General features: G+C 31.4%; 2 protein-coding genes across 2 annotated transcripts; both read left to right on the top strand.

The window, feature by feature from the left end:
• Positions 1 to 5,888: 5,888 nt before the first annotated feature.
• On the top strand, positions 5,889 to 12,007 carry LOC114179974 (novel plant SNARE 11). The gene is made up of 10 exons (XM_028066491.1): positions 5,889 to 6,198; positions 6,282 to 6,374; positions 6,698 to 6,791; positions 6,933 to 6,970; positions 7,128 to 7,216; positions 7,839 to 7,918; positions 10,355 to 10,411; positions 10,508 to 10,600; positions 10,692 to 10,766; positions 11,461 to 12,007. Exons 1-10 carry the CDS (start codon positions 6,122 to 6,124, stop codon positions 11,548 to 11,550), a joined length of 786 nt encoding a protein of 261 aa, XP_027922292.1. The 5' UTR covers positions 5,889 to 6,121; the 3' UTR covers positions 11,551 to 12,007.
• Positions 12,008 to 15,274: 3,267 nt separating this feature from the next.
• On the top strand, positions 15,275 to 17,953 carry LOC114178398 (probable serine/threonine-protein kinase PBL19). Its single transcript, XM_028064263.1, has 4 exons — positions 15,275 to 15,966; positions 16,405 to 16,665; positions 16,837 to 16,959; positions 17,262 to 17,953. The coding sequence occupies exons 1-4, from the start codon at positions 15,643 to 15,645 to the stop codon at positions 17,691 to 17,693; spliced, it is 1,140 nt and encodes a 379-aa protein (XP_027920064.1). The 5' UTR covers positions 15,275 to 15,642; the 3' UTR covers positions 17,694 to 17,953.
• Positions 17,954 to 18,179: the final 226 nt, after the last annotated feature.

Genomic DNA, 18,179 nt, shown 5'->3' with positions numbered 1-18,179 from the left:
AAATTAAAATCAAATTTTTTTATGATTAGAAGACATCAATTGGTCAAAAGAAATGTTTGTATGACTATTTATATTAGTGATATTTTTATAATGTTGCCTTAACAAAAAAAAAATATCATTAAATTTTGTTAGTAATAATTTTGAAATGTCTCTTTATTTCAAAAAAATGTTATCAATGACTTTTAGTAACATTTTTATGATAGTCACTCATTTATAAAAAAATTATAACTAGAGTAACATTTTTTAAAATATTACATTTTTATTAAATAAATGTTACTAAAAGTATCTAGTAACATTTTTATAAATGTCTCGATTGATACGTAAAAATGTCATTAATATTTATTAATAACATAGAATATACATAACATGTAGTATAATGTTACTAAATTATATTTGTAACATTTTTTATAATGTAGTAACATTTTTTAAATGATACTAAAGAACAAATATGTAGTAATATGCATTCGTAAAATAAAACTAAAATGTTGAAATATCATATAGACATATCATTTTTATCATTTTATATGTATTATATGTTTCAATGTATAATTGTGTTAGACGTTTATAATTTAATAAACTAACCAACAACTTTCAGTTACAAAATAATGAAATATGTAATAAAAGAATTATGTAATATAAAATTAAATTAAGGATAATAAATCAACATATTAAAATATAAAAGTCATTAATGAAAATATATAAAATAAGATACAAGCACAAGTTTCCTTCATGTTTCTCGATAATCACATTTATTTATTGCAATAAAAAATCCTTTTTTTAATAGCAACCACCAACTATGTTGCATGACACTGGCATTATAAAATTCGGAGTAAGAGAAAACCCTTGTTCTTAATCAATGTAGCGATGAATTACAACTCTATTAATGTCCTTTTAAGGTTATGTGTTATGATTTTTTTTTCTCTTCTTAGTATTATATATCATTCTTAGTGGACTTTTAACGAAGTATATTTTTTTAGAACGACTTACTATTTGAGTGAGTTCTTTTTTCTTGAAATGCACCATTTTGGAAATGCCTTCCCGATCTTCCACACCACAAATTTTAAGCCTAGTAAGAAAAAAAACATGTTATGTCCAATGTTCATTGACATGATTTCAATACATGAGACGTTGAGTGATTTGAGTCGCTGAAAGTTTGAACCCAATCAGACTTGACATGTTTAGATAAAGTGGTGATTAGTGATATGAAAAAACAAAAATGTGCCAAGAATAACAGTGGGAAGGTTAGGAACTTAAGTGCACCAATGCAAAATTGGAATTTAATAATGACATACTAAGGTGGTTAAACGAGAATAGGTGCAAAAGAGAACGTAGTATAATTTTACTAATATTGGACTAGATATTACATCGATTCTAATTTAGTCGACGTAAAAAACGATAAATTGTATTAATTATGTAGTATAATTGATGTAAAGTTATAAATTTTTTAAAAATTTAAAAAAAATTATTTCACTATACATATAATATCATTTAAGTTTAACAAAATGTCATTAGGATGAAATTGAACATGGTAGCAAAATTGTAATTAATAAAGGACTTATTATATCGGTTAAGTTGAGAACTAATATATTAAATAAAAACAACATCGGTTAAACAAAATAATGATGTAGGGATTTTAATTTTTTCATATCTTCATTTACATGTATTTGTTTATTTCGTTATTGTCTTAATGTTATTTATTTATGTGTGTCACTCCTCTTATAGTGACTCATCATGAAAGGTGTTCGAACATCGTTACTATCTCATAATCCATCTTTATTGCCTCAAAATGTCGTGTCCCACGTCGTTATGAATGTTGTTCGGTCATTGTCATTCACACTGTCGATGGTGGAGAATCGTGCTTTGAATGTGATGTCGCTCTTAACGTGGAGGTTTTGTTGTTGGTGATGGAGGTTTGTGTTCTAGGTGTTATTCTGAGTGTTGAGATGCATGTTTCACCTTCTTTCACTCAACTTTATCGTTTGCAAGCCACCTTAATTGTATATCATTGGTGTCTGCATCAATATCCCCTTGTTGTTCGAAACCAAAGTTCAAAACAACATTTTTATGTTTTGTCATTATGTATTGCGTCATTCTTAAAACTGTTTGCAAAACCATACTTTATATATCAGTTAGGATCATACCCATTGTAATTTGTATATATTAATCAACTTTTAACCATGTAAAAAACACCACATTTTATATGTCGACTACATCTATATTAATAATTTGAACTATGTAGAATTCACAAAATAACTTGTGTAATAAATGTTTTTTGTAGTAGTGGTGAAAGTAAAAGCACGAGAAAAAAAAGTTTAGTGGTCAAGTATAGGGGTAAAACTTTAGAGGTAAAACTTTAATGAGTAACCGGAAGTAAGTCTTTAAATGTCTTTTCATAAGATCTTTTAATAACATCTATTAGTAAGACAAACCATATGCGTGGGAATGATTGAGTGGTAAGAGTAGGAAGCCCAGGAACAACCTTGATCACTAACAAGAATTAAGTCCTTGAATGTCTTTATATAGGATCTTTAAGTATAGTCTTTAAATTATTTCTATTATTAAGGTCAAATATTAGGTTGAATGTATCTACATAAGATCTTTGGGTATAGTATTTGAATTATGTATATTACTAAGGTAAAATACTAAGGGAAAGAGACTTCAACAATAAAACATACAATCCGAGACTTTTACATATTTATCATTAGTGGTGAACCTACATGTACATAAGGGTGTGCCGTGATTTTGTTAAAATTATTACCAAATATTTGAAGAAAAAAAAAAATGTTTTGTCCCTCTTCATCTTATATGTTTGTCCTTCCTAATTTTGTTTCTCTAAATTCTTTACTTTTCTTGATTTAAAATTTAAATAATTTTTAATTGTCATGTTGACTTAGGATTTTAAATCCAACAATGTTTCTCATGAATTTGCCAAATTCTCCTCCTTATTCCATTTAATTAAACTTAATATCTCATTATTATCATAGTGCAACACAATGATGTCATCATTGTGTTGGTTACTAACCATATTAAACATCATTTTTCTTTCTTCTTTAATAAAGTATCAAGTCCAATGCTATTTTTCCTTCTTCTATTAGTATTTTGGTAGATCATTTTTAATTTTTCTTGTAGTTTTGAATAAAAAAGTATTAATACTGCAAATTGAAATAACAAATATTTTATTACTGATAATATGTGAAAATTATACAAATTACAAAATTAAAACTGTAAAAAAAAAAACATTGTAACAGTAACTTAAAACATTGTTTTTATGAAAACAAGTAAAAAAATTGAATTAATAAGCTTATTCACTCTTATCTGAAAAATATCACGCAAAAAATTGGTAAAGATTTTTTTTTTCCACCAAGCATACTCGATCATTGCCGATGATCAGGGCAGAGGTAGGGCAGAGGTGGGGAATTGTTACATTTAAGTTTTCAATTTAGTAACGAAATCAACGTGTTAAAAGATTATCTATTACTTATTAAAATATGTCGCTACTTTAATACCTTATTCTATATTATTACAAAATTGGTCTTTTAATAAAATGGTTCATAAATTAAATCTTGAAAAATACATTTAATAATAGTCTATATATCACCAGGGGTTGGCATAAATAATAACTTATGTCATCGTGATATAAGATTTGAAGAATAATAATATCAAATATGAAATATATTAATTTGAGAAAAAAAAAGAATATCTACCTTATATAAGTGTTCAAATCCTCTAGTATCAGTTATTTATGAATAATTATCACTTGGGTTTAGAGAAACATAAATAAGATCCTTACAAAGTTACATTTGAAATATTTAAGAAACTTTTATAGTATAATCATCTTTTTTTCGAAAAAACTATACCCCACGAAAAAGCAACCATCTGAAAAAGTGATTGAAACTTTTGATGGATAAAAGAAACAACAACATTTCTCCACCGTGGGGTTTGTTCTACCTTAATGTTTATATATATCATTTAAAATTTTTAGTGAATTAAGGAATATTTAATTAATATAATATAAGTTATGTTTAAAATAAGTAAACTATTTTTAAAATAAAATATAATAAAAGAAAAATCACCTTTTTGAACACTTGCACTTTTAATTTATATAAAATTAACCAATTTTGGTTTTGATTTATATACATTTTTTTTGCTTGTTTTCATTTATGTAAAATTTGAAATCAATCTTTTTAATTCTATAAAAATTATGATTTTTTTTATCTAGTCTATAAAGATATTTTCTTTATTTTTTATCTCTAAAAAATTATAATAATAACAATAGTTATTATTCTTAATTTTCATTATAATATAGATAAATAAGATATGTTTTATAAACATTAAGAACTTTTTAAGTGTCATGTCACAACACTAATATATACATAATTTGAAACAGTCACTTGGCATTTTATTCTATAGAAAAAAATAATAATATTTATTTTTATAATAGGAAAAATCAAATAAAATTTTACATATAACCAACTTGCTCATTTCAGAGTAATGAAAACACATTTAAACATCTCTTTAATAACAAAATAAAAATTAAATTTTGGTTGCTGTCAATAGTTGAATATCTAAATGTTACTTTAATCATTGGATACACTAAATTCTATATAAATAAATTGTGTAAACTTAGTGGTCAACATGTACTCTTTTTTTTTAAACAAATACGTGGAATACATAACAATTAATTTTTTCTAAATGCTAAAAAACATTTTTCATATAAAAACATGTGTATGAAACTTAAAAGAATACAAAAAGTTAAAAAATAATTATAAGTTATAATAATTTAGATAAAATAACAATTTATTTGAAATTGTTTTCACAGATTCCGCTTATTGTATCTAGTATCACGAACCTTTATCTTTTAAATTAATTGAAATAAAACTTCAGTGTTAAATTCATAAAATAGAGATTTGTTAGCTCATATTCACAATTTTTAGGACCGTCAAGTTACTGTAGTTTTAGATATTTTAGAATTAGCAAATACATTAAAAATCACATAAGTAAACGAGTTTGTTTTTTATTTAAAGAATTAAAAAATATAGTTTCTTTGTTAAGAGTCATGGTAATCTATAACAATATATAAAGGAGATTCTCTGTTTTGTGTACACATTTTAAAATATTAATTTTACCATTTAAATATAATAATTTATTAAATTTTTAAAAATTGACCGTTATTTTTACAAGTTTTTTATAAAATCGACTATCTCTGCTTTTTCTCTTCTTCTTTATTTATCAATGATGATTCTTTCATCTGTTCTGATATATTTCACTTTATTTTTAATAAATATAATTTTAGTTTATATATTAACTTAATAACATTACAATATTATTACTTACTAATATAATATCACCTATATTTAAAAAATGTATACACACCTTTTTTATATTTATGCCAGTAATACATTAAAAACATTGAGTATTCTATAATCTTCAATAAATATTTTCACCTTTTCTTTTATTTTTCCATATTTACTCCTTTTAAGTTCAATAATAAATATTTTAAATTTTTTCTAAATTATGTCTTAAATCTTTTAGAACAAAGTCAAATTAAAATTCTTAATTGAGTGCATATTAACAAATCTTACTTATAATGATACTTCTAGTTTGTTAAATAATTTAATATTAACTGTTTTAAGAATAGTAGATGTTAGTTTCTTGAGCTGTCAAAAGAAAATAGAAAATGTTGATTTGGAAATACAACGCACTTCGCACACACAGCATTGTCCCAACAACGAACAACCTGATGAATCAGGTGTCGGAACACACCACGAAACAATCACCCACCATCACGGAATCCTAAACCTAGTAGTAGCGGTTTAAATTTAACGTTTAAATTAAAAATGAAAGAGTAAATATTAGAAAAAACAACTCAGAACGCTGCGGTAAACAAAATAAAATAAAAATAAAGAAAAGCAAATCACGAGGGAGAGGAGGGAAGAAAACCCCCCAATAATTTTTGTTTGTTCCTTGCAAGTAAAAGGAACGAACAGACACTGAAGATCCCGTCCCAACCGCACAACGCGCTGTTTGGGAGCAACGCGAAATCTCACCCGCATTCCTCGTTTCCTCTCACTCCAAAAGGCCTCATCCAAACACCCCTCTCTGCCTCAGATCTCGCCGCGAGATGGATCAATTGTCGGCGATCAGCGAGGACCTGGCCGAGATCGAGGGGCACATCGCCGACAATTTGCGCGCCCTACAGTCAGAACTTCAACCTCATCGCTTTCTTTCGTGTTCCGTTGCTACATTGTTTTCTCATGTTGTTCTTGTTGTTGTTGCTGCAGAAATGGATTTCAGAAGTTGGAGAAGATTAAGGATTCGAATAGACAGAGCAGGCAGCTGGAAGAGCTCACGGAGAAAATGCGAGAATGTAAACGGTATTTTTCACATTCTACATACGAATCATTCGTTATAGAGTTTCGATTATGTTGTTTACAATTCGCGTATTCGAATTGCATTTGTCTCACATTGATGAGAGCTTTGTGCAAGAGAGCCTGTATAATCTGTCACAATTTTCAGATCTGGAATACTGAAAATTCATGACCAGAAACCTGTATATAGGGTGAGGTTTTAATTTGTGTTCGAAAGCCTGATTGTGTGATTGTCCTGATAATCGTTTGGCATTGGAGAACACCTTTGATTTGAGGTTTTGCTGTGGCTGCCTCATCTAGTGTGTTTACGGTTGGATCCCATTTTGCAGGCTTATCAAGGAGTTCGATAAAGAAGTCAAAGCTTTGGAGAATAACTTCGATAGAGAAACCAACAAAATGTTGAATGAGAAAAAGCAGTCAATGGTCAGATGCTTGTCGATTGTTTTTTTTTTTCCCGTTCATATTTTAATCGATATGTCTTTGCATTTTAGGTTTATTGATTTCCATAAATTATGCACGACGTTTGTCAATGTTACTTATCAGCATCTTCTATTTTTGTTGCAGATCAAAGAGTTAAACTCATATGTTGCTTTGAAAAAGAAGTAAGTCAAAACATCGTATAAGCTATCGATTTATTCCGTTTGGCAGACATAGTTTTTTCTTACTTCTGCAATTTCGAAAGTCATTATATTCTGACATTAGTGGATGTATTCCTTGATATCAACAACCAATTCTAGTGTGTGCTATATTGCAATGCAGGTATTCTACAAATATTGAGCAGAAACGAATTGAACTCTTTGAGGGGCCAAGCGAAGGTTTTGCTGAAGAAAATGGCTTGCTAGCATCCTGTAAGCAGACCGATTTTTTTATATTGTACATGCGGGTATTTATTTTTCGTATCACATTTTCTGCTTTCAAATAAATGAAAGCCTATAATAATTTTTGTTTTACTACTTGGTACATTATTGCTAGAACAGACATATATGTTGCCAACCAGTATGCAAGTAGGATAATGTGGTGAGTATGAGTGGAGATACAAAGTCTTTAATCATTATTGTGAAAATGAGAAATGAGAAATGACAAAATAATTATCATTTTTCTGCGAAGTTTTATTTTGAGAGAATCTCTTGGTGTGCTTTGACCTAATTCAACATGGGTGTGCATGCTCTAAGTTCCTGTCTGGCCCTGCTTTGATTTTTTCATTTTTTAAGAAATGTTTTTTCCAGAGCTTCAACAGTAAACATAATTAGAGGGAAATAAATTTTTTTCATTTTTTAAGAAATGTTTTTTAACGGCATATTTTCTGCCTTCTCTGTCACTGAAAGGCATTTGCATGTCTGTAGTTTTGGTCAACTGCCTGGAAGTCTTAAAAGCCTTTGAAAGAAAGAAAACTAAAAACAAGCCGTTTAGCAAATAGAATTAAGATCTATACTATTGTGCTTAACATTGACCATATATGATTTATTACAGCAATGACTAACGATCAGCTAATGGATCATGGGAATAGGATGATGGATGAGACAGATCAGGCCATTGAAAGGGGAAAGAAGGTAGGTCTATTTCTTGGGTGTCACATCTTTTAAAATTTGCAGTGCACAACTAATTTGTCTATAGTTTGTTATTGTATTTTTTCTAGTCCAAGGAACCCAAAGTGAAATCACATTGGTTCCTCCACTTGTTTATTGTATGTAGCAGCTGTGGAAATGCAGGGACCTTAAGTTATTGTTACCGTCTTTCTGGTCTTCTTATTTTTCTGTCCTGCTATGATATTTGTTTCTTGTTGTTTAGCTGGCATTTGCTTGCCATTTTGCTTATTTGCTACACGTTCTTCCTCAATTAAATTTACATTGTAAACTTTCTGAGTGTTTTAAATTGACATTATGCTCTTGAAGAACTACTTTCCCAATCTTCCTTTTGTTCACTCCCATTCTATTATCATCTTTGCTAGACTTTTTCTGGCTCTCCATGAAATGAAGGTATGTGTGATGGAGGTGAGGGAGAAAGGATATTTTTCAACAGTAGTAGGCGTGCAAAGGCATAGCTATATAAGACTATAATCCCAACCAATATGCACCATAGCCTATATCAATAGTTTTCAGCACACCAAAATATCATTTTAGAAATAAAGCAAACAAAAAAAGAGTTGGAGAACCAAACCAAATCCACTAAAACTTTAGAAAATCTAGTTTGACATGCCCAAACGATTTGTAAAAGAGTCTTGCACAAAAGATGGGATATGATTGCAAAGAAGTAAACCCTGAAGAGTATTCCCACAATAAGTTTATCAGCACAATTTGAAAATGTGTGAAACCCTAAAATACACAGGCTTGATGAGCTTAAAATTTTTTTTCCACATGCTTCTTAACTACCAAAGATACATCAGGAAATGCTCGAACCTCGAATAGAGAATCCCATTCCAGCCAAAGATGCAGCCACTCTCTGCCATAAGAAACTTCAATGGCCAAAATAGCACTCATAATTTCAACGTAAAGGCATCCTTAACACCAAGTGGAGCAGTAAATCATCCAAAAGCAGTAGCCAAATTATTTCTGAAAATTCCAACACAAGCAGCTGGTCCAGGGAAGCCTCTAGCTGCCACATCAGTGTTACATTACCCACACGACTTGAATAATCTCTTGATAGATTTTCTAGGATGTCCAGACACAACAAAGGCTTTTATTATATCAAATTCTTCAATATTGTTTGTTATTCACGATACCAGCACAAGAACTACCTGCAAGATTATCATTTGTAAAAATTCTCTTCTTCATGTAATGATAATCTATTCTACCATTGTCAAACCTCAATTTATTTCTGCTGAACCCTATTTCATTAATAATACAAATTACCACAGCCTAGATAATGGTCCTTACCTTTTTATAACAGACCAAGTAGATTCCAAGAGAAGAGTGATCAATAGGAATCCTGATAAAATGGTAAAGTCAATTCCACAACCTGGCAGCAAAAGGGCAGTGAAGAAAGATATGACCAGCTGTTTCCTCATGCTGACAACTATGAGTACACGGGGAATCTACTGTACACTGTGAATGATTTAGAAGGAGAGATTGCCTTGTTTCAGATGTTTTTAGTTTTAGCCATGATCTGTCCATACTCTTCTATGTGCATTTATGCTTGTTTCATTGAAAGCATACCATCAGTTGTATTTTCTCATGTCATACTATCTTGGCTGTCACAGAAGGGAATAGTAATTCTACTGACCTCACAGCAACCAGATCAGAATGGTTTTGTACCAAAATTCCAGGGATATTTCATTTATGATTCTGAATAAAATCTGCAACAGAAGCTTTTAAAGAATGAAGTTGTCAGGAAATATTTAGAGTTTCTACAATAGGCCTAGAGAGCCTCGTATCTACCCAAAAGTTGATGTTCTTCCCATCTTCTAACTGGCTTGTAATGTGATTATGAACTCCCTCAATATTGTATTTTATCCCTGCCCAAATAGAAGAGAGAAGGAAGGAGCTAAAAGGCGTAACTCTTGTGATAACCCTTGCTTGAATGATTTTTCCCATTCAATTGACAGTTAACATTTTCCAACCTGGTTTAAGCATTGCTGCTTGTTTGATATCAGAAATTAGTCTCAATCCAAGACCCTCTTCTGTTAGGCCGACAAACCTTACCCCTTGTTCAGAAGTGGCATATCTTTTTTGTCTTTAAGATAATTGTACGGTTTTTGTATGATATTGTATACTCACTTAGACCAGTGTAGCAATTAGAGAACTTATCCATGTGCATTGTTGAACTTTATGTGTAAAAGACTTGCATTTTATGTGTAACTAACCTGAAAGGCCACAATTGAACTCTCTATCCGCTGGAAGTTTGAAGGGATGAGAAAGTTGTTGTGAAATGAAAAATTCTTGATGATGTTTAATTTGAATATTCTTTACATATAACTTTTGCTTCCATCTTGTGGGTAAAAGGGGAAGTTTGCTGATACGAAGTTGATTACTGTTAATCCCTTTGAATAGGTCGTTCTAGAAACAATAAATGTTGGTACAGAGACTGCAGCAGCTCTTAAGGCTCAGGTATGATTCTTGTGCATAGTCCCATACCCCAAAATTAACGAAGAAAAAACAGACTTAATTCGACATGGGGCTAAGTGTACACTCTTCTATGTATAGACGGAACAAATGAGCAGAGTTGTCAATGAGCTGGATTCGATCCATTTCTCTTTGAAGAAAGCATCACAATTGGTCAAGGAAATCGGTAGGCAGGTCAATTTCTACAGAATCCACATCATTTCATTACAATGTAGTTACTATATGTATGAATCATTCATCTAACGTATAGGTGCTTTTATAATAGGTTGCTACTGACAAGTGTATTATGGTGCTACTTTTCCTTGTTGTCATGGGAGTAATTGCTATCATTATAGTAAAGGTAAGAGAATATGACTTTTTAACTAAAGGATTAATTCAGAACCGTCATCCTCTATTATTGTATTTGTAGGTGAATTTATTGGCCGGGAATTTTTTTTGCACTTAACGGTAAAAATTGCTTGACAATGTTTAAGGATATATATGTTGCTTATGGAGCATATTATATTTATTTATCGATTAACCATGAAAAAGAACTTCCCTTTCCAAGTCTTTCACTGGATACAGAATTTGATGGCCTTCATTAGTTTGTGCATTTTTATGTGATATGCTAAGGTTCATTTTTTTGTCATTGATCGATGCAGCCATGTGACAGTTATCATAAAAAAACTCTTCCAAAATCTATTTGCAGTATGTTTCAAAAATATTGTTTTCACCATTACGGTGCGGAAAAAACTAGTTCCCGTACACTTCAATTCATCCTCCAAAATGCCGGTGGCTTTGGACAAATTTGAAACAAAAATATCCTTGATTGAGTCCAGGGCAGTTAAAGGTGGTGAAAGAAGTTCTAAAATTTAAATAGTTACGAATGTTACAGTTTAGAATGCCATTTTTCTTTTTGGTAAAAAGTTCCATTCTCAACCTACTAGAACTAGATTCCAGAAGCCACCTTCGATAAGTATTGCCAAACAGCTCATTTTTATTGATTAAATCTTCTGACAGTGGTCAAATTATTATGAATTCTTTCAAAATTTCAGCTTGTGCACCCGGAGAACAAGGACATTCGCGACATTCCAGGACTGGCTCCTCCAGTTCAGAACCGAAGACTGCTTTGGAGTCATAGTTGAAGAGTTAAAATGAACATGGTGATGACTGATAAGCTTATGACAAATGCGTTGGGGACACTAAAATGACCATGTTTATGACTTCATCAAATTGATTTGACGCTCTTTGGTTTGATGGTGATGACATTGGATGAAGTCATTACCAGAAACACAGTTGCCATTAATTGAGTTTGTTATTACATAATAGTAGAAGAGGGGTTGGTTGGCCTGAGGCATAATAGAACGTGGGTCTAGGAATGCACACTGGACTTTTTCTTGAACCGAACCATTTTTACTACCATACAGGTTCTGTCTATCGAATCATAGGGAAAGCCAAACAAATGGGCCCTCAAGATTCTTTGTTGATTGACTTGCCGTCAATCATGTAATGTACGGTGCCATTTACTGTATACCTTCACTTCTAACAAACCTACCTAGTATTATCAATTTATAATATAAGCACTGATTTATCATGTTTAAATCTTGCAAATCCTTTGCTTTGTTTTAATCGATGTCCACATTGCCCTCTGTCACGCTTGGTTGACATCCCATTGATCCATGATGAGCCCATCAATGTTTTATTTTATTGCTGAGAGTGTGACAACCTATTTGGTTGCAAAATTTTATTTTAGGTGGTTCCTGTCTTATAGTAGCTGCTAGCTTGACTTTTGATGAGGATTGTGATTTTGAAGTTGACCGAGGATTCTTGTAGGGACTAGGGACTGTGGTCCAATTGGGGTCATGAGTTGAAGAACTTTTTTCTATTCATGTGCCAACTACTCGTGTCATAATTGGGCTAGTTGGTGTATTAAGCTGACAATAACCACGAACTGGTACGATCTTACTGTTTTGGTAGGGATCGGTGCTATACGAGGAAGAGTTATCAGTCTTTTACTTTTTATACCTAATAAATATGAGTTTTTAATTTTCTTTTATTTTTTTAAAAAATAATCTCTATATGAAAAGAATCCCAACCCTCTAACGTGACCAATTCACCTTAGAGGTAATTGATCAGAAATCAACAATTGATATTGCATAAGTACTAAAAAAAATTAAAATATGAATTATTGATTCCCATTCACTATTGGAATTTCTTATTTATTTTAAAAAGTTAAATTCAAATAATAATAGCAATAATAATGATAACGAAGAGGCGGTTTAATACTTTTTTTCATAACAAAATGCTATACACAAATTTACGTTGATGTTATCATTTCTATAATCTATCTATAATAATATATAAAGAGGATTCCCTATTTTGTGTCCACATTTCATAATATCAATTTTTTAAAATTAATGATTATGTTTACTTATTTTCTATAAAACTGTTTATTTTTTTTTCTTTTTTTTATTCATCAACAATTAATTTCTCTATTCATTTCACTTTATTTTTAATAATTATAAATTTATTTTATATATTAATTTAATAATATTACACTATTATCACATATTAACATACTATTATTCGTATCTAAAACATTTATCGCGCTTGTGTGGATATCGTGTCTGTGTGGCTAATACTATATTAATAATGTTATGAACCAATCCCATTAACGAATGAATCATACTAGTGAAATGTTCTGTTAATATAATGCATTGTATTATTAATAAAATTCGACAATATTTATACTAATATTTTTTTATTAAATGAATAATTATGCTCACTTATCAAAGTTGACAATTAGGAACAGTGCACTTATTTTTAATGTGTGTGCCTACATCTATTTTTCATAAGCTTTTTTAATATTCAGCTGAATGTTTTTCAAATAAAAACATTTGGTTAAATCAAAATAAATAAAAAATGTCTCTTAATTAACTTACTTATGTTGTGTTTTTTTATTCCTCTAGTTGAAGGAGATTTTATGTAAAAATCTTAAGATCTCCTATTTTACTTGTACCGTTAAATTTTATCATACATTTAGTAAAATGCTTCACACATGATCTAATAAGTAAAGAGATTTATTATCTTATGCTACTCATTTCATGCTCTAGTATGATTTTAAAACCATCATTTTCAAAAGAACCAAACCATGCTCAAAAAATATCGCAAACCATTTGATCATCAATGGAGGACAGCAAGAAAACCAATGTTAATGGTTGAGGTTGATAATAGATATAAAACCCTAGTTTAACAATATTTATAAGTAAAAGGTAGATGGATTTGGATTACTTATTAACGAATATGAGTGTATGATCTATCCAAGTTCATAAATATCTACTACCTATCAATATTAAAACATCAATATATATCAATTTTCACTTATTTTTGTTTGATTAGGTATTTTTTTAACATGAAGCAAGATAAATTATATATTGGCGAGAGTGATCCATATTATTAATTGTATTCTTAGTCTGATTGGGTCAATACACAGCATCCTCTTTTTACTACTTTTAGCTGCTGACGTTCTTGAAAATTGAAGAAAAATGTCAACCAATATTTTCTATTATTTAATCATTCTATACTCTTGTGGAATACTTTTTTAAATTAATATACATTAAGAGTAAACATAATACTTTAAAATATAAATTATTTATATTTAACACTTCTATACGAATGTTTAAGATTTATGAAAAAAGAATACTATAGGAGGCTACACCCTCTCTTTTTTCTTCTAAAATTTAGCTTTCCCAAATTGATAATCCAAAATTCAGTTTGACGAAATTCAAAATCCGAAAAGAGCTTAGGAATATAAAAGATGGAAAGAAGACCAAAAAAAGTTGAAAAGTCAAGCATAACATGAATATAGCTTTTAACCGTATCAAACAACATATTTAGTGCATCAGTAATTTAAAATCAATTATATTTAATCTTTAATACTACTGCTGCAGAAAGGGTTGGTTATTGATTCTCCAACGGCATCGATAAAAGATATTTTTTCAAGAATTATATAGTTGTGTGTGTGGCACCCTTGTTATTTTACCCAAATTCAAGTGTTATGAAATATACTTGCACTTAGGTTTTGTTTGTATAAATGGAAAGTTGAAGATGCCAACCACCCAAATTCATTGCTCTCATTTTATCATCATCGCATTTTGAAACTTTTGCACCATTCAACCTTACACCATGCTCCACATACCACAATACAAACAGAGTCTAACTCATGCTAAATTTAAAGAAACACATGACAACAAAGAAAAAAAATCTATTCTTCAAATACTAAACTCTATGTCTTACTGTTTGTGAATGAGATACGGTAATCCAACCGATAGATTGAAATTAATTCTAGTCACAAACAAATTAATGATAAACTCAACCTAATTTCATTTAAACTGTGAACTAAACAAACTAAACTAAAAGTTTAATTTAATTTAGATTCTATTTTTTTTTCTTGGCTTATCTCATTTTATGAAATTTGTTGGTCGATTAGTTACATCAAATTTATTTTGAGAGTTGTAGTCAAAGAGGTACAAAAGTTGTGACCCGTAATATTGGGCATGAAGAAAAAGACAGATTAAGATTTTATTGAGTTACAAAAATGAAAAAAATTGAATTCTTTCTTCAGTTTTTGGTGTTGATGTTATATTTAGTCTTTAAAATAAATTGATAGATATAATTTTTTTATGTTTTAAAATATTTTTTAATATATCGGTGTATTTTGAAAATTTAGTATAGAAATAATATAAAAAACTTAAACAGAACAAAAAAAAATGTTGAGAGAGCGATGTGACAAAGGAAGCTATGAGACCCGACCCAAATTTTTTGCGACAAAGCAAAAGAAAGCTACATATTCATATTCCAGCTCACATACACACACCAAATTACCTTAACCTTTGAAAGGTCTTTCTTGGTTAGTCTTTTGGTCTTTCTTCCACACACACAACGTCGTAAACCCGCTTCACTCCTGTCTCTCTCTTCCTCCACGCGGGTGTGTTTCTGAATATCTTAAACTTTCACACCTCTGCTTCTTCTTCTCCATCGTTCCCATTCAGTATATTTCTTTCACTTCACGGAACCTAATCTTTTTTTCCCTTTTCCTCTCTCTTCGTCCCTTATCACAATTCACCGCCTCAATATATAATCAAGGTCCCATTTTCTCATCTGGGTCATCACCTTTATTCTCTCTTTCTCTTCTTCTGTTCATTTTCCCTTCTCCTTTATTTGATGGTGGTGACAAGATGAAGTGTTTCTTCTTCAAAGAGAAGTGTAAATCTGCCCCCGAATTGCATAAGAAGAAAAACCCCGCCGTGAACCGCGCCGCCAACTCCACCGGCTCCTTGTCGTCGCCCAAGAGCGTGAAGGACTTGTACAGAGAGAAAGAACACAGCTTCAGAGTTTTCACTTTTCAAGAGCTCAGAGATGCCACCCAAGGTTTCAATAGGACGCTCAAGCTTGGAGAAGGGGGGTTCGGGAGTGTGTATAAAGGATCCATCAGACCCTCCGATGGACAGGGTGATCAATTTCCGGTAGCTATCAAAAGGCTCAACACGCGTGGCTTCCAGGTATACACATGCTTCTTTTTCCATCCTCAATTTCTCTTCTTCTTTTGCTTTTCTTGAAAGATTACTCGATCCCGTGATCATTATTACTCTCTTTTTATTGCAATAGTTAACTTTTACTGTTTGACCCTTGTCAACTTTATTTTATTGATCGTGGGTCATAGTTTTATCATTTGTCCTACTGTGATCTCGTGAAGGAAAAATTTTATGCTTTGGGATCCAAAACTCATACTGCACAATTCTTTACAGCTCTGTTCAGCGAGTACAAGAATATTTTTCTATAAAAAAAATAGTTATGAGATATTTGCAACTGCATTGTTGTCTGGTTGGTGCATACAAAGTCAGATAACTATTTCTGCATTTGACATAAATGATCCAGAAGCACAACAAATTCTTGACGTTTTATTACTATTCTTATGGTTGTAATTTTTTGTTACCAAGGGTCATAAAGAATGGCTTGCGGAAGTTCAATTTCTTGGCATTGTTAATCACCCAAATTTGGTTAAGCTTTTGGGGTACTGCTCCGTGGACGGAGAAAGAGGAATCCAACGGCTGCTGGTGTACGAGTTCATGCCCAACAGGAGCTTGGAGGATCACCTCTTCAATAAAAGTTTACCACCACTACCTTGGAAAACAAGATTGGAGATTATGCTTGGTGCTGCTCAAGGATTGGCTTATCTCCATGAAGGACTCGAAATTCAGGTACTTCAAAAGTCTCATACTTTCCAAATTTTGAGATGATATAGTTGTCATTTTATTCAACTTCGTTGCATGCCATAGCATTTTCCCTTGGAAACTTTAATTGTATATCTGAATTCCTATCTTGGGAGGTAATCTTTTCATATTTTTTTTTTAATTTTTTTTGTCGAGAAGGTGATCTACCGAGACTTCAAATCTTCAAATGTTCTATTGGATGCGGATTTCCATCCAAAGCTCTCAGATTTTGGTCTTGCTAGAGAAGGACCACAAGGCGATCAGACGCATGTATCCACTGCGGTAAGTTCACTGCAGACAGTTAATGTCTGTTTCATATTTGTTGGTTTAACCTTAGCCAACCCCTTAAGATGTGATTTTAGCAACATTGCTATGATCCTATCAAAGGTTTCAAATTTGTAATGGTAGTCACAATTTGTTATGTTCTTTGATATTGCGGATAATAAGACAGATGAGACTACAACTGCTGTCATTGACACCTTCAAAGGAATAATGAGTCGAAATTTCCGTGGCATACAACAACAAAAGTTATGAACTCAAGACCAATGATTTGTCCTTATGTTGTTGTATTGTTTGGTTATTAGGTGGTTGGGACACAAGGGTATGCTGCACCAGAGTACATTGAAACGGGTCATCTGAAAGTCCAGAGCGACATGTGGAGTTTTGGTGTAGTACTGTATGAGATCCTCACCGGAAGAAGATCATTGGAAAGAAACCGTCCCACTGCAGAACAAAAGCTTCTAGATTGGGTGAAACAGTACCCTGCTGACACCAGCAGGTTCGCGGTGATAATGGATCCACGTCTCAGGAACCAGTATTCTCTCCAAGCAGCTCGCAAAATAGCCAAGTTGGCTGATAGTTGCTTGAAGAAGAATCCAGAAGACAGACCATCCATGAGTCAGATAGTGGAATCCTTAAAGCAAGCATTGCAACATTCTGAAACTCCGAACTCTTCTCAAGACATTGCTGAATCATCCTCTTCATCCCGGTCTAAATTTGTCCGAAAAAGTAAATAGTGAGTTTTGTTCTTTTGGAGGATCAAGAACTTGTGGGAAACGCAGTACTTTAACCATCTCTTATTTACCACCATCCACTTGTTCTCGAATCTCGTCAATATTCGAAGTCAATTTTGGGTATTTTTCGTTCTGCTTTGTTTGGCCCAGTTCAAACAAAACCACGTCCTTCCTTGCTTTGTCAGCTATTGGCTTTAAATACACTTTTTTTAGGTGAGATTGTAGAAAATTTTCAATTAATAAAATCATTCTTTACTTCAAAATCCAATGTTATTCCCATAACGGTGTCGATGGTCATTATTCCCCCAGGAATAGCAGGACTAGTTGAAATTGATTTCTGTAGCCAAGTCAAATTAGAAAATAGAATATTTCAACCTATAATATTACATTTTACAGCAAACATAAACAGAAAATGTTTTGTAAGATCAAATGATAATATTTTAAAAAAAAATGACAGTATTCTTTTTTCTTTTTTCTGTCCATTTCTGA

This window comes from Vigna unguiculata, chromosome 3 (assembly GCF_004118075.2).
Source record: "Vigna unguiculata cultivar IT97K-499-35 chromosome 3, ASM411807v1, whole genome shotgun sequence".
In the NCBI taxonomy this organism is placed as follows: Eukaryota; Viridiplantae; Streptophyta; class Magnoliopsida; order Fabales; family Fabaceae; genus Vigna; species Vigna unguiculata.
Note: the sequence above shows the minus strand (reverse complement) of the source record. Positions and strands in the feature narration are given on the sequence as shown.

What these genes read in the sequence shown, in the direction of transcription:
- LOC114179974 (XM_028066491.1), top strand. Translation starts at nt 6,122, where the DNA reads ATGGATCAATTGTCGGCGATCAGCGAGGACCTGGCCGAGATCGAGGGG. An exon ending in CAGCAGCTCTTAAGGCTCAG is followed by an intron (nt 10,412 to 10,507) that starts GTATGATTCTTG and finishes TTCTATGTATAG; the next exon opens with ACGGAACAAATGAGCAGAGT. An exon ending in TCAAGGAAATCGGTAGGCAG is followed by an intron (nt 10,601 to 10,691) that starts GTCAATTTCTAC and finishes CTTTTATAATAG; the next exon opens with GTTGCTACTGACAAGTGTAT.
- LOC114178398 (XM_028064263.1), top strand. Translation starts at nt 15,643, where the DNA reads ATGAAGTGTTTCTTCTTCAAAGAGAAGTGTAAATCTGCCCCCGAATTG. An exon ending in ATGAAGGACTCGAAATTCAG is followed by an intron (nt 16,666 to 16,836) that starts GTACTTCAAAAG and finishes TTTGTCGAGAAG; the next exon opens with GTGATCTACCGAGACTTCAA. An exon ending in AGACGCATGTATCCACTGCG is followed by an intron (nt 16,960 to 17,261) that starts GTAAGTTCACTG and finishes TTTGGTTATTAG; the next exon opens with GTGGTTGGGACACAAGGGTA.